Raw genomic sequence first — 16,354 nt, 5'->3', positions numbered from 1 at the left:
GGTAATTGGCTTCCTTAGCTAAACAAGAAGTTTTTGGGGCTGTAACTCAAAAGCCCAACAATATAAAGCCCATTGGATATAAGTGGGTCTTTGTCCGGAAATGAAATGAGAAAAATTAGGTCGTGAGGTATAAAGCCCAACTCTTTGCCCAAGGCTTCTTTCAAAGATCTGGGATTGATTATGATGAAACATTTTCGCTTATGATGATATGATTACTTTTCCTTTCCTTAGTAGCCTAACAATTTCTGAAAAACTAGAAATACGTCTTATGAATGTTCTAACAGCACATTTATATGGTTCATTAGACTTTGATATTTATATAAAAATTCTCAAGGAATTAAAAATGCCTGAAGCATACACTCCCCGTTATTTATTCTCAATAAAGTTACAAAAATCTTTATATAGGCTAAAGCAATCCGATCGTATGTGGTATCAACTCTTAAGCGAGTACCTAATTAAGGAAGGGTACAAGAATGATCTTATCTACCCATGCATGTTTATTAAGAAATCAGAAATCATATTTGCTATAATAGTAGTTTATGTCGATGATATGAATTTGATTGGAACTCTAATAGAGTTATCTAAAACCATTGAATATTTGAAATGTGAATTTGAAGTTAAAGATTTAGGTAAAACCAAAATTGTCTTGGTCTAGAGCTTAAGCACAAAGCCAATGGAATACTTATCCATCAATCAGCATATATTGAGAGATTGCTTAGACGTTTTAACATAGACAAGGCTCACCATTGAGCACCCCTATGGTTGTAAAGTCTCTTAATCTCCAAAAGGACTTATTTCATCTTAAAGAATCTGATAAGGAGATACTTGATCCTGAAATGTCATATCTCAATACTTGGCACAATGTATAAGATTGGATATTGCTTTTGCAGTAAATTTGTTTGCTCGCTTTAGTTCTGAGCCAACCCAGAGATATTGAAATGGGATAAAACATATCTTTCGTTATCTCCAAGGAGCTATAGATTTGGGGTTATATTATTCCAATGATTCCACTAAATCTAGTTTAGTTGGATGCTGATACAAGATATAAATCTGATCTGCATAAGGCTCACTCCCAAACTAGTTATTTATTTTGCTATAATGACACTATCATTTCTTAGTGCTCTACTGAGCAATCACTAGTAGCTACATCCTCCAACCACTCTAAGATTATGTTGTTATATGAAGCTACAAGAGAGTGTTTAGTTGAGATCCGTTATAGCACATATTCATGATTCTTATTGTTTAACATCGATTATAAATTCTCTTACCATAATTTATGAAAAAAATGCTACTTTTATTACATAAGTGAAGGAAGAATATATTAAAGGAGATAAAACCAAGCATATCTCATTGAAATTTTTCTATACTCACAAACTTCAAGAAAGTCGACAAGTTGATGTTAAACAGATTTGCTCCTCCAATAATCTTGCAGATCGTTTTACCAAATCATTGCCAATGTCAACATTTGAGAAATTAGTATATGTCATTGGAATGTAGTGAGTTAATAGGATGCAAGATTAATTTGCCCCTGAAGCGGTAAAGTATCAAATACCCCAAAAGTGGCTATATGGCTCAATTAAGGAAGAGCAGATTATGGACTATGCACTATACTCTTTTTCCTTTATGTCTGATTTTTGTCCCACTAGGTTTTGCCGACTTAAGGTTTTTAATGAAGCATTTTGAAGCATGTCTTGTGAAGCCCTTGAAATGGTGCTTCATCTAAGGGGAATAAATTATTATGTGCTCTGTAATTTTTTCCTTCTGCCTAGTTTTTGTCTCATTGAGTTTTTCTGGCTTAAAATTTTTAATGAGACAGAATTTTAAAGCACTATTTTCATGATTCAATGGACATTCAAGGAGGAATGTTATGAATAAATGAATTTGTCCATTGAATCTCCCAATCCTTCAAGTTTTATTTATAATCAATGTATATATATATATATGATGGTTCATCAATATCTTCATTAATACTATATAACCCCCACATCTATACAACCTTATAAATAAGGCTTTGTACTTGATGAAAAATTACAATTAATAATAATAAGAAATAGTGAGAAATGAACTATAACTTTTTTTTCAATTCTTTTCTAAATTCTTCTCTCAATTATTTTCTTAGCATATCTTTTTTTATATTTTATATCACATTTTACTTTTAAAATATATTTAAAGGTGTTAAGTAATAACATAATAATACTTTTTATGTTTTAATAATAAAAAAATATAAAAATTAGCTGGATGTACCAAGTTCGGGTTTTGCGTGTAAAAAAAAACACTTGATAGAGCTAGTTCAAATCTGACCCGACCCATGGTAAGTATATGAATATAATTACGTTCCGTAAGAATCAAACTTCAATCTGAAAAGGCCCATATCGGGCCCATCAACGTTAAGTACAAACTGCACGTCTAAAAGTGTACTTGTGAAAACCTAAAGTAATAAAAAATTTAAATGGAAAAAGGACAGGGGAGGGAGGGTCAGGGGGTTTGCAAAAGACACGAAGCAACATTCTAGGGAAAGTGGGGTCCAGCCCAAGATCGGGGTGAGGGGGCGGGGCGGTGCAGGCTTGGGGGGCATGCTGTGGCAGGCAATTCAGGTGGGCCGGGGGGCCCACCGCACGCCTCCTATCACTTCACTTTCATATTATCTCAGAATCCCACAGCCAACAGAGCGCCATAGAAAGCAAAACGACAAACACTGTACCGTCCCCATCCCATCCACCTCTTTTTGCTGCTTCTCGTCCTTGTGCCTTTGCCTTTGCCTTTGCCTTTGGACTCTCCCTTTCTTACTACCACTGCTTGCTGGCTAGCTAGCTAGCTGCTGCGTTTTTTTGGCTTTGTACAAGTAGCAGGTACCACAATGTTGCTTTCATTTTTCTGCGTGCACTTATTTTAATTGTAAATCCAACTCAGTTTCCTCAACCAAAATAAAAAATTTTGATTGACCCAAGTATGGACATAGACCAAGTATAACTTTATAGATGAGCTTTTATATATGTTTTCGACCTATATATAATTCAAATTGTAATTTCAAGTTCATTTATGTCTTGTGAGTTGTGTCCATCAAACATCGTCAAGCTTTGGAGTTAATAGCATTTCTCGTATTATTAACTGTAATGATTAGACAAAGAACGCCAAGGCCTAAGCCATGGTTGACAAGAGAAACTTATGATAGGTAATAGACATACACAAAGGGTAATTACAATTTGAAAGGTAGTAGTATAAATAAAAAAAAATTGAGCTCAAAATCAACGGATAATGGAAAACATATAATTTATATGTCCTCGTCTTGTGCAGGCCATTTTCACAAGCATGAGGCTGTGCTTATGTCTCTCAAGATTCGAATACCTAGTTATTTGTTTGAGTTTTCGTCGCTTTTAATAGTTGGTTTTTTTTTATTATTATTATTATTTAAAAATGGAAACCATTAGTTATAGATTTTATAGTCAATGCTTAAGTTTGGCGATGGATGGTATTTGACTATTGAGAAAAGGTCTTAAAATCGAATCTTGGATTACCCAAAGCTTAGCTAATCAAAGGCAGGCATATAGCCCACTAACAAAACTAAATCTTTTCTTATTTATTAAATGTTTGTTTGCATGCTGAAATCATGGCCATATCTTCTATCTTCATAGTTAAGTCTCCTATACCACCACTTGATCCAAAGAAAAAACGAAAAGGTCTCCCACTACCAATTAAAATAAAAGGGCAACACTTAATAAAATAAAATCAATTTGATCAAAAATGACACAATCTGTACTCAGTGACAAGGTTCAAATCAATTTTATGTTACTTAATAATTTTGTTCATATGCTTTATTAATTTTTTTCATAAATAAATTCTTAAATATATATTCAAAATTATTTGATTGTAAATATAATTTTTTTTTCAAGAATATGTGACCTCATAAACAAAAATTGGTCTATGAGTGCATTTTGGTATCTTCCAGTCCTACTTAATTCCTAATTTAGGCATTTATTGACACATTTATTAAAAGATAAAAGCAAACTCATGGTTGAAGCATTGATCGAGATAAGTACCCTAGGGAAATAAAAACCAAAAATTCTAACAGCATAATTGCAAATATACTAAATATTGTATATTATATTTAAAATACAAATTAGTAGCACCTCGACAATCTTTCAATGAATTATAAACACTTTCTTAATTCTTTTTTTTTTCACATTATTTACTATCTAATATTCTCTAAGTAAAAAACCAAATATAGATAGTTAAATAGGTAAACAGTGTTATTTGTATTGCATATATCGAAAGAATAAAAGAAACCTTGCAAAAAATAAAGGGTTTGAGATCATAAAATTTGGAGCTAATTTCTACACTAGTTAAGGACTTTCAATTATTTGAAACCTTGAGGTTTTGTTTGTAAAAAAAATGAGGAAGAAAAGAGTATGAAAGTTGAGTCGGCTTTTGGGGATCCCCATTGGCACAGGCCCTTGAAACGGTCCGCCTTTGTTGATGCATGATGAGATAGATTCATACAAAGAAAAATTCAACATTACTGAAAAGCAAGAAAGCTTTATGGAAACGGAACAACAATCTTTATGGGAATTGAACAGAAAAGGCTAGGCAAAGCTGTTTCTTCCCAGTTCTCGACTGCTCTTATATAGAGTGAAAGGCCCTTGGCTTTGCTGCAGGTTGGATCCAAGTCAACTTTTTCTTTCAACTTTATTCCAAAGCCCCAAAGTGTTGAAATCCTTGAGAGATCATTGCCCCTATATCTGAAAGCTGCTTTCTAGATTCTCAATGATCTCACATGGCTCATAATGCTAGTTATAGCAAGATAAGCCGTGATGTTTTTGGCTTAGGCAGGCCAGGCGGCACTCTCCAGAATCGAAGGTGGCCCTTCAATTCCTCCCCTTTCCGGGAACCCCAAAGCAAAGTACAGCCCTACGGAGAGCTAATTAAGCCAATTCGCAATAGGGCAAATATAATATATGACCTTTTTCAATATTTAATGGAAAACTTTACAAATGTGATGAGGCCCTGTCAGCTTCATGCTTTAACTTGAAACTTGAATCGGTTTGATCTTCTTACCCTTCAATGATCAAACCCCACATCTTAATTTGTTCCCCTATTTTTTTTTTAACCTTCATTTAATACTTTTGGTTTTTAACCAGATACAAAAACAATTCAAATTTAAGATTTCGTCTTGAAGATATATAATACATAAAAATAAAATAAAAACACAACTTCAAATGCAAAATTTACTCTCAATAAGCTCTCTTCTTTAAAATTAAATCCTACATGTAATAATTGTCTACTTCTCTGTGTTCCTGCCGAATTTTCTAATGCAGTATGCCTAATGGAATTTAGATTTCGAAGGCAGCAAAGTTACCTATCTCCATTTCATCAATGTCGCTAAGCCTAAACCTCGGAAAGCAAGCCCGGGAAGCATTCATGCTTGAGGCAGTGAGGGTCTTGGTGGCCTTTTAATGTCTATATCTGCTAGCATTGCCATCAGCAACGTTAGCTTCTGATTCTTGATTGCAACCCATGCATCGAGGGTGGGGGCCCCTTTTCCATAGGGTACGGGATTAGTTTCAATTAAACAAAAACAAAAAAAAAAGAAGAATTCACACTGACCAATTTGCATTGTAAACTTTCTTTTTAAATAAAGTTGGAGAAGGTGGTGCCATAATACCACTTAATTATATTATTGATCTCATTATATTAAAGTGAATTAATTATATGTGAATAAATTTTTTAATAATTAATAAAGTTATGAGTGCAAGTTACAACATCACTGAATGTATATACTATATTAAAAAAATGCTATTACGGTCTCAATTTTAAAACAAACTCACAAGATAAATATAATAGTTAAACTGTCAGTGATGCATAATTGTAATTAGCGAGTGATAGAACTTGTTTCAGTTTGTGAAAATAAATGTTTAAGGATCGATTCTTATTTTTGCTTCAATTTACGAAGACAATCAAAGGTTCCACTACATTAGCATTGTGTTAGATAGTGTCTATATATTGAAGGTGGTCTCCTAGCTAGGGCTAGGCCCTAGGCCCTAGGGGTATCTTATTGAACTCCTATTACTTTTAACATGGATCAAACATGTTCCACTGGCCAAAACTATAAAAAAAAACAAAAAAACAAAAGGAGACAAATAGAAAAGAGAAAACACTCTAACATGCAGGTCTCCGATTTCTTTGACATATTATTAAAGGCAGAATGATCAGCTTTGAAGAAGGCTGTTGGGTCTGAATCATGCCGGATGGTCCATGCCGGCTGGCCCCCAGCCAATCGTGTGATCCCCCTCATTGATCCATCACCAAACCCCTCTGTGAATTCCTGAATAATTTGCACTGTACCATATACGTACAAAAAGACCATGAAAAGCCTCGTGTTTCACTTGCTTTTCCTTTTCCAGTGTATCATGTCACTTGACTTGAATGTTACATCTCCATTCAAAGCTTTGTGTGGTTAATGTTTCTTGCTTTTTACTTTTTATCTTTTATAAATAGTAAAAAAATTGAAATTTTATTACTGATTAATTAGCAGATTACATTTCCCTTCTTTTTAAAAACATGAGAAAATAATTTTTTTTTTTATTATTTTTTGTTTCTCCTAATATGCAATTATCATTTAGATTAAAAGAATCTTGTTATTCTGTGCGTCATTTTCAAAGTTATTTTAATTCTATAAACGGAGCTAAAGGGTTGTTTAACTTTAAAGCACTCTATATATGGTCATTGTATAGAATTTTAAATTTAAAGGGCTTCTTTTTTCATGTCTATTTGCCAAGCTTTTTAAAGTAATATTAATCCGAAAATTTAGTAATTTGAATATAATGATTAACATTCCCAACAAACCTAGTAAGTATGGGAGTGATGAGCGCAGCGTTCAAATAAGATGGCAATATGATGGGAAGGTTACCCCTATTTTTCCAAGTGCACTCCATGATCGTGGCTCGTATTGGGAAACAGTCAACAGTGCATATAGCCAAATCAATCACAACTGGAAATAGCAAATCCCAATTACCCTAATAACCCCCAAACATCGAGATGAGCAGTATTAGAAGAATCTCCAGAATTGCCACGTTGAAAATGAAAAACTAATTAGCAAACAATATGTACCAGTGTCATTAAGCCCATACATCCGAATTTATATCTATCTATCTATCTATGTGAACCACTACTGAAAAGTTAATCATTAGCTTACCAACCGTAATTCCCGCTGACCACAGTGCCCTCCCATTCCCAAAGTAAATTGGCAACTTTTCCAGGGCCAAAATGGTCCATAAATCCTCTATATAATCACCCTCTTGACATATCAATATTCAACTCCATGAAAACTACTCCCCAGTAGAAGAAAAAACCAAAAAACTCAAAAAGAGAGAAAAGATGATAACAGCAGGTGATTTTTACAAGGTGATGTGTGCAATGGTTCCATTGTATTTCGCAATGTTGGTCGCGTACGGGTCAGTGAAATGGTGGAGGATATTCAGCCCAGAGCAATGCTCTGGGATCAACAGATTCGTGGCCGTTTTCGCTGTGCCGGTCTTGTCTTTCCATTTCATAGCTCAGAACAACCCTTACCAAATGGACACCAAGTTCATCCTGGCTGATACTCTGTCCAAGGTCTTGGTCCTTGTCTTGCTCTCAGTTTGGGCTATCTTCTTCCCCGGAGGATCCCTGGATTGGCTCATCACCCTCTTCTCTGTTGCTACTTTGCCCAACACTCTTGTCATGGGCATCCCTCTGCTTAATGCTATGTATGGAGATTTCACTCAAAGCCTCATGGTGCAACTCGTTGTTCTTCAATGCATCATATGGTATACATTGCAATCTTCATCATTTTAATTTATTACTGATGTTTTCTTCCTCCTTCATTTACTATATTTCTTCTCATTTTTCTTTTTAAAAGACAAAAAGGTTTGTAGCTATTATGTTGGACATTGGTAATGCTTAGTTAGCTGTAGTCTTTTTGTCTCCATCGCTACACCTTTAGTAGAAATAAAGCTGAAAAGGTTGAACAAAGAAACACACAGAAAATACATGCACGAAAGTCTTCCTTCAAAAGTAGCTTAATTTGTTATTTTAAAGGACAATGATAAAAAGTCAAAATGTAGTAATCTAAATACTATTCTCAAATAGGGCACATAGTTTCTTTCTTATCAAATTGTACTACATATTTACATGTAATATTATTATTATTATTATTATTATTTTTGTTTTCTCTCTTCAAATTTTGGATTATTTACGATTATCTTAAAATAAAAAAATATTTATTTTTACAATTAGATAAAAGTTGACCGTAGAAAGCTAGGAAGAGGTTTTCTATGCACAAGGACTGCCGAAGATAGCAAGAACAGCAAAAAAAAAATAAAAAACCTTATATTGGAAATAATCAAGATTAATTCATAAAACAGAAAGCACCTTACGGCGTCGTTTCAGTGCAGGTACACTCTATTGCTCTTCCTCTTCGAATACAGAGCAGCAACGCTCTTAATCAAAACCCAATTCCCCGGCCCGACTGCTGCCACCATTTCCAAATTCGAGCTCGACAACGACGTCATCTCATTGGACGGCCGTGATCCTCTCCGTACAGAATCCGAGGCGGACATCAACGGCCGTATCCGTGTCCGCATCAGGCGGTCCACGTCATCAGCCCCGGACTCAGCTCTATCATCCTCCATATGCCTCACCCCTAGAGCATCCAACCTCTCCAACGCCGAAATCTTTTCCGTTAATACGCCGGGCGGACCAAATAATAACGAGATTGTTTTCTGTAACGGGGATTTGGGGTTCGGTTACCGTGCCGTTAGCCCGCGTTTGTCGGGGTACGCTTCGTCGGATGCTTACTCCTTGCAGCCGACGCCGAGGGCTTCCAATTTTAATGAGATGGATGTGATTACGACGACGACGACGACGGGGAATACACCAATATGGATGAGGTCTCCGGTGGCGGGTGGGAAAGTTTCCAGGCAGGCGTCTCCGGTGGTTCCTGCCATGAAAATGGTTTGGGAGTGTCAAGGTGGTGGTGGGAGTGATAACAGGCAGGGATTCAAAGACGTTGGTGGTAAGTGCATGCGAAAACTTAAGATGGTCTTTGGTTTTTAATCTTTTATCTTGCTATTATTTTGTTTACTATTTTAATTTAAAAAATGTAAATTTAGATACTTCTTCTTCTGTCTTTTTTTTTTGTCTAATTTTTTTATGTTCTAAAATTATTTCTTTTTTTTTAAATCTTAAATTTTTATTTTTATTTATATTTCATGATTTCGTCAGAAGAACTTAATTTTGATTATATTTTTAAAATATGGAAAGCCTACATAGTTCTTTTTTTATATATAAAAAAAGAATATTTCAAGAAAAGGTAAACCATCAAAGAGAAAATCAGATTTTACAGGAATGCATCTACGTTTTGTCTCTTATTATAAAACTCTAAAAAATGTTGAGGAACGTGCCTGTCAGGTTCTTTCTGCTTTTTTATGTTTTTAAATGTTTGGGTTTGGGGTTGATTCTCATTTACCTAAATTAACTAACGATTATGGGGCAATGGCGGTTAAAAATATAAAGGGGAAATTTTTGGTGGCAGAGTGAGTCCATGCCCACGGAGACTAATAATCTCTTCAATATGGCAGTGTCCTGCATTTTAAAGTTCCCTATGAATATTCCTTTAGATCTTATGAAAAATTTGCTATTTCCATTAATTAAAGGTTTTGAACTTTAATCAATGGCTAGGCTGTTCTTAAAAAATTGTAGTGTCTATAAGACAAGTTGTACCCCACCCAGCACTATTCTCAAAGAGAAACAAGGTAATTAGAATAATCTTAAATTTTAATCCATAACTTTTGGTTTAAGTCAGATCCTTACTTGATAGATATCATCATTACCTTACAGCACGTGTGTAATGATAAGAGGGAGGACAGCATGATTTTCTAGTTGATATTATGACGAATCAATACAATAATGCAATAGTAATCTTACACCATAACTTGGTCAACCCATTTCTCTTATTGTGATTTATCTTGCATAATTTAGAGGTTGACTATTTGTTACTGAGCAATTTGTTATTGTGTTTAGGAGTTTTTTTGACATTTTTAAGTTAATTAATGGTTTATTTTATATGCATATATGTTAAAACGAAATTAATTAGAATTACTGATGTTGGGTGTTCATGAATTAATATTTTGTAGAGAAGGAAATTAGCTTTCGAGACAACACCAAAATAACAGTAGCAGAGGTTGCAGATGGGAAGGAAGCCGTGAGCAAACAAGAAATGCCAAATGCCTTGGTCATGCTAAGACTCATACTAATTGTGGTCGGAAGGAAGCTCTCTCGCAATCCAAATACCTACTCAAGTATCTTAGGCCTTCTTTGGTCCCTCATCTCCTTCAAGTGAGTTTATTATAGGACCTTGGCCATCCACATATGTCCTGAGTAACCCATTTTGAAACATTGATTTCTTGGCCCATGTTTAACTTAGAAACTTAGTCTTTTCTATTACAAAAAAGTCAGTTTTCATTTGGTGGATTCTGCCCCTTCAATAAAGGGTTAGAATTTGGGGTTGAAATCCCTCAACCTTGTCATCCTCTTATGTCCCTCTTTCTGTCTTTGTTGAGTTGGTACTAAAATAAAGCACAGAGGATTTAGTTTTATTGGGAAAAGAATAAAAAAAAATAAAGTCCATGTTGATCTAAGCTAAATAAGTTGATCAAGGACTTCAAGGCAGCTAAAAACTTTAATTTAATCTCATTGATTGTGCAGGTGGAATGTAGGGATGCCAAGTTTGGTGAAATACTCAATAAAAATAATTTCGGATGCAGGCCTTGGGATGGCAATGTTCAGTTTAGGTACACTCCACTTTTCTTCTTTTCACTCACCTGCTTTTGGTGTAAAATCATGTATATAGAAAGCTACACACACATGGATTCCCTGGAGGATCTTTAATTATTACAAATACTACTAGTAAACATTGCAGCATTAATGTCCCTCGTGTTACTCGCACATGACTTTTTGGACCACAATTGTACTTTCGTCTTTGCAAAATTTAGAAATTTCCATCCAAAAATATCCCAGATGATAATCAGACTGATACTGCAGGGTTATTCATGGCACTTCAGCCAAGGATTATTGCTTGTGGCACAAAAAGAGCAACAATGGGGATGGTGATCCGTTTCCTTAGTGGTCCTGTAATAATGTCCACCGCATCGATTGCCATGGGATTAAGAGGACCAAAGCTACATGCTGCCATAGTACAGGTACCGCAAGTCTATAATCCTGTACATATATAAAATCCAACAAGATTGGATTTGTGTTATTTATTAGGCTTTGATTGAAACATTAGTTGAAACTTAATCTCAGGCTGCACTTCCCCAAGGGATTGTACCGTTTGTTTTTGCCAGGGAATACGGGTTGCATCCTGACATTTTGAGTACTGGGTGAGTTAAAATCACAAGTAGTCAGCATCGGTTAATTTTTTTTTTGTTGGTATTCTTTGATGTCTCACTTCTCAAAGACCTTTCAATCTGCTGCGTATCTGCTTTTTGCGCATAGGATGTTGACATGACATGATTAACAACACATTGTGCACTTGGATTCTTGCAGGGTTATCTTTGGCATGTTGGTGTCATTGCCTGTAACACTTGTGTATTACATACTTTTAGGCATATGAAGAAAGGAAGAACACTCTCAATAAGGAAAATGGAGAATCCAAAGCATCATGTGCCTAGAAGCTTGTGAGCAAGAGTGTGATGTACCCATAAAGCATAAGCTGCCGGGTGCGTTATATATGCTCTGGTTCTAGCCCCTGATAGAAAACGTCATTAGCCGGATCAAAGTTATTTTCTATATATCCTTATAAAATGGTCTAGAGTCAAAAAGGATACTGAACTGAAATATTATGAGGAATCTCCGAAGGGAAAACAATAGGGTCATCTTAGAATGTTACAGGATCTTGATATATTAGGTTTTTGCATGCTCTGGAATTGTTGCCCCTAGTACATAGAGTAGTGGTAGCCGAAAGGAAAAATGATTATTATCATGACTTATGATTAAGGTAGGAGACTATATTTTTCTTGTTGGGGTGGGTAAAAAGATGCTGCAACCAAGCGTGTTTGACTCAAGAAAAAGGTAGGAAAAGTGAAAGAAAAAAAAGGCAAAATCATATCAGTTCCCTACTTTTTGTTTTTCACTATCATTTAATGTTTGGAGCTATAATCACTATAGTCACTACTGTGTAGTAGTTGTTGCTTTCTTCTTTTTCGAAACATGTCATGTATGAGACAAATTAAAGACCAAAATTGAAGCTTGCAAACAAGAGGGGAAGCTTTGCTTGTTCCTTTGTTTGCCCATATCCCAAAAGTGAGGAGGCATTTGGATTGGATGGGCACCCAAAAAATACATCATCCAAAGCGTTGAACGTAAAGAATGGGGGATTCTTCTGACCAAAGTCTGAAACCATAATAATTTGGTCTGCATATTATGTATCAATCAGCCCCTAAATTGGACTTTTATTTGTATCATAAATGATCGGACCTGGAAATCTCTGTGTCACAGATATCACCATGCTCCATCCCTGAAAAATTTAAATATTTAAGCAACAATTGTTTTAACCTTGGGGAAGATGCTGCAGTTCCTATAAAGAAAAACTAATTAGGAGGTCCTTAAAACTAGCCGAACTTCTGAATAGATGATCAATCCAAAAAGACACCATTGCTTACCATTTCCAATTTTATTGTTTTTCAATTACAATAATCGTCCTACGCAGGGATGGAGCCCTGGTTTTCCCAAAATTGTAGTGTACCCCCTTAGTTTCCTTTCAAGTTTTCTTTCTCTTTCTTATGTCGCCTCCCTTGGTCTTGGTAAATTTCTTACTCAACCTTAAACTTTTCCAAATTCGTTTATTTTTATATGTGCTTTTTCTATGTTACAAAACTAAGCCATTTTTCATGGGATAATTTTTTGGTTTTTAAGACACTAGTTAAGGAAGGAAATTTGACTCCATGATCTTATCCTACTTGATTGTATGCTATAATCATTGACTAATTAAACTATAACCATTGATTAATTTCTAATCCTTTAGTTTGTGGTATAACTAATGCCTTACTTTAGGCCTTATATTGGGCAGGAATTCATTGTAAATATTTCCTTTCTTTTTGTATGAACACTACAACTTGTATTTAAGCACCAAGTGCTTCATCAATAAGGATTCAGGCAAGAATATTCAAATTCTTCATGGTATCAGAACAGAGGTTGCAAATAACCTAAGCTGTATTCTAATGGCTAACAGGAGTGAGGAAGGAGCAGACAAGAGTAATGGAAGTTTGGTGTTGACTATAGTTGGGGGTGCACCAAACAACACTATAGTAGATACCAAATTACCTTACTATTTGCACTCCTTTGATCATCTTGGTCTAATTTTGGTCACAAATCCCTCAAGTGAAATCAGGGATAACTATTTCACTTGGAGATACAATTTTATGAATGCGCTCCAATCCAAGAATGAAGCAGCGTTCATGGATGGGTTAATCTCAAAACTAGAAGTCAATTCTCCTAAATTTCAAGATTGGGTGTAGTGTAATGCAACAGTGCTGTCTTGGCTAATTAACGCTCTTTCCAAAGAACTACAAGGAGGAGCCGTACATGCAGAAACTGCAAGTGAGGTATGGATTGACCTTAAAAGAAAGGTTTACACAAGGAATTGCTCTTAGAGTTTATGAACTCAAATGAGCAACTGCACTTTTGCAACAAGAAGCTATTTCAATTTTTACTTGTTATGGAAAATTAAAATTATTATGAAGTGAAATTCAAACCTTTCGACCCTTACAGTCTGTAGTTCTAGAAAGTGTACTTGTAGTGTAGCCAAACCAATGTAGAAAATGAACGAAGAAGAGAAGCTATTTGACTTTCTAATGAGCTTGGATGATAACTACGGAACCGTGCGTTCTCAAATTCTCAATGTTAAACATTTGCCAAGCATTGGCGTGCTTATGCAATTGTGGCACAAGAGGAAAAGCAAGGTGCCATTGCTACAACTTGAGTTGAGATACCAAAAGCACCAACCTTAATGACCAAGAACCAAATTGTCAATGGAATAAGATGAAGTGGCATTAACTAATGGACTGATCAACGCAATAATCTACAACGCGAGGGAGAAAGGCCACACTCCTGATGCTTCTATTGTGATAAAATGTGTCATATTGAAGAATTGTGCTTCAAAATCATGGGTTACCCACTGGATTGGCAACGAAGATCAAACCCCAAAGGAGAAAAAGGCCAATTACGTGCTGCTCGGACGATGATAACTCTAGTCGAAGGCGTTAAGGCACAAACCCTTGCCTTTGTAACTGCAACAAAGCCGAATTTGGCTCATATTGACAGGTCGGCAACTTCTTCACCCATTCATGGGCTAACCCAAGCCCAAGTGCAACAACTAATAAGCATCTTGGGCTTGTAGTTTAATTAGCCTAACTTTGTTACTAGGCCAATAGCAAATATAGTTTCCAATGCTAATTTTTTGGGTAATTCTCTTGAAAATGGGGATGACTCATGGGTAATTGATATTGGGGCCACAGACCATAGTACTCATTAACTCAACAACCTATTAGATATGGTTAAAAATCCTAAAATACCATCTATTAAAATTTTGAATGGTGATATTGTACTAATACATACCTTGGGTTGAGTGAATCTTAGGTAAAATTTAACTTTGAAACAAGTTCTTTGTGTACCTAGTTTTTGTTTTAATTTACTGTCTGTGAGCAAGATAACCCATGACTTAAATTGCCTTTTGATATTTAGATATGATTTTTGTATAATTCAAGACTTACTCTCGAGGAAGCCAATTGGAATGGGTAAAGTGTAAAACATATTGTATTTTTTAAAGCCAACAAGGGCAAGCAAAGCCTTTTTGCCTAAAAGCAAAGGTATTGTAACTCAATGGCATCATTGATTAGGACATATTTTTTTGAATCGCCTTTCAAAGATTCCAAACTTGGTTGTTACTCGGAAGGATAATTTTCTCTGTGATGCTTGTTGAGGGACAAAATAAACTAGATTACCTTTCACAAATCATAAGAATAAAAGTTTGCATGCTTTCTATTTAATTCTCTATGATATTTGGGGCCCTTCTCGCACCGCATCTTTTTTAGAATCTTAATATTTTCTCTCAATTGTTAATGATTACAGCCAAGCAACATGGGCTTTTTTTATGAAGCATAAATTAGACATAAGGGATCTTTTGCTTTATTTCTTCCAATAGGTCAAGACAGTGTAATGCACAAGTCAAAATGTTGCAAATAGATAACAACTTGAAATTCAATCATGAGGATTTGGAGAATGATTATTTTGAGTATGGGATAGAGAGACAAACTAGTTGCATAAACATATCCCAACAAAATGGAGTGATAGAGCGAAAGCATCACCATCTTTTAGAAGTGGCATGTGCACTTCAATTTCAATTCAATCTCCTTATCACATTTTGAGGTGAATGTGTACTCATAGCAACCTATTTAATCAACCGCATGCCACTTTTAGTCATAAAAAACTAAACTCCATATGAAAAATTGTTCAGCAAATCTCCATCATATGATCATCTTAGAACTTTTGGATGTCTTTGTTGTGGGCACATCAACAAACTATGAGATAAGTGTTCTCCTTGTAACAGACCATGTGTCTTTGTTGGGTACTCCTTGGGATAAAAAGGCTATTGCATATACAACCTTGAAAGTAAAAAGTTATAGATTTATCGAGAAATGCAATTTTGAGAAGAAAATTTTCCCTTTGCCAAGATAAGGAAGGAAATCAATTATGCAAATGTAGAAAAGGATACCAGGACATACAAATAAGTTCTCCTAGTCCATTTGATGAGCCACATGGACACCTAGGATTAGAAAGTACAACACAAGAAGAACTACAAGTCTATATGCAACAAGTCCAAGAGTTTGGGCCAGTGTAAAATACGGATATTACATCGATGCATGCACAAGAAAACTCAACATCTTCAGGTGAAGAAGACAACTAACCTGCAAAATATCCTCTTTTAATTGAATCAAGAATTGAGATTGAAAAGTAGCACAACGTACTTCCTGCCAAACGACAATGATAATTTTTGAAAACTATCTCTGGTTACAATTATACTTTGCCCTCTTCGATTGCTCCTACTTCACACTCTACACCTTTTTCGGCTAACTCTACGATATATCCTTTATCACATAATATCTCTTATTCCAAATTTTATAGAGTTCACAATGTGTTACTAGCTGTTATCTCTACTGTTGATGAGCCCAAATCATTTTTGTTTTTGCTAGTAAAATTGCAACACTAGTGTGATGCTATGACCAAAGAGATATCAGTATTGAAAGCAAATAACACCTGGATT

At 35.2% G+C, this 16,354-nt stretch overlaps 1 protein-coding gene across 2 annotated transcripts; it reads left to right on the top strand.

Annotated features, from left to right (window-relative positions):
• Nucleotides 1–7,325: 7,325 nt before the first annotated feature.
• Nucleotides 7,326–12,200, top strand: PIN6 (Auxin efflux carrier family protein). 2 transcript variants are annotated; one of them, XM_021429372.1, is made up of 7 exons: nucleotides 7,326–7,802; nucleotides 8,430–9,049; nucleotides 10,170–10,371; nucleotides 10,741–10,826; nucleotides 11,077–11,234; nucleotides 11,338–11,414; nucleotides 11,581–12,200. In XM_021429372.1, exons 1-7 carry the CDS (start codon nucleotides 7,372–7,374, stop codon nucleotides 11,645–11,647), a joined length of 1,641 nt encoding a protein of 546 aa, XP_021285047.1. In that variant the 5' UTR covers nucleotides 7,326–7,371; the 3' UTR covers nucleotides 11,648–12,200. The 2 variants fall into 2 exon arrangements, with proteins under 2 accessions (XP_021285047.1, XP_089639626.1); XM_089783500.1 differs by having other exon boundaries at nucleotides 7,650–7,802; nucleotides 8,425–9,049.
• The last annotated feature ends 4,154 nt before the right edge of the window (nucleotides 12,201–16,354 follow it).

Source organism: Theobroma umbraticum, unplaced genomic scaffold (assembly GCF_002168275.2).
Source record: "Theobroma umbraticum cultivar Fairchild unplaced genomic scaffold, ASM216827v3 scaffold_51.0, whole genome shotgun sequence".
Lineage (NCBI taxonomy): Eukaryota > Viridiplantae > Streptophyta > Magnoliopsida > Malvales > Malvaceae > Theobroma > Theobroma umbraticum.
Note: the sequence above shows the minus strand (reverse complement) of the source record. Positions and strands in the feature narration are given on the sequence as shown.

What these genes read in the sequence shown, in the direction of transcription:
- PIN6 (XM_021429372.1), top strand. Translation starts at nt 7,372, where the DNA reads ATGATAACAGCAGGTGATTTTTACAAGGTGATGTGTGCAATGGTTCCA. An exon ending in TACATGCTGCCATAGTACAG is followed by an intron (nt 11,235 to 11,337) that starts GTACCGCAAGTC and finishes ACTTAATCTCAG; the next exon opens with GCTGCACTTCCCCAAGGGAT. An exon ending in CCTGACATTTTGAGTACTGG is followed by an intron (nt 11,415 to 11,580) that starts GTGAGTTAAAAT and finishes GGATTCTTGCAG; the next exon opens with GGTTATCTTTGGCATGTTGG.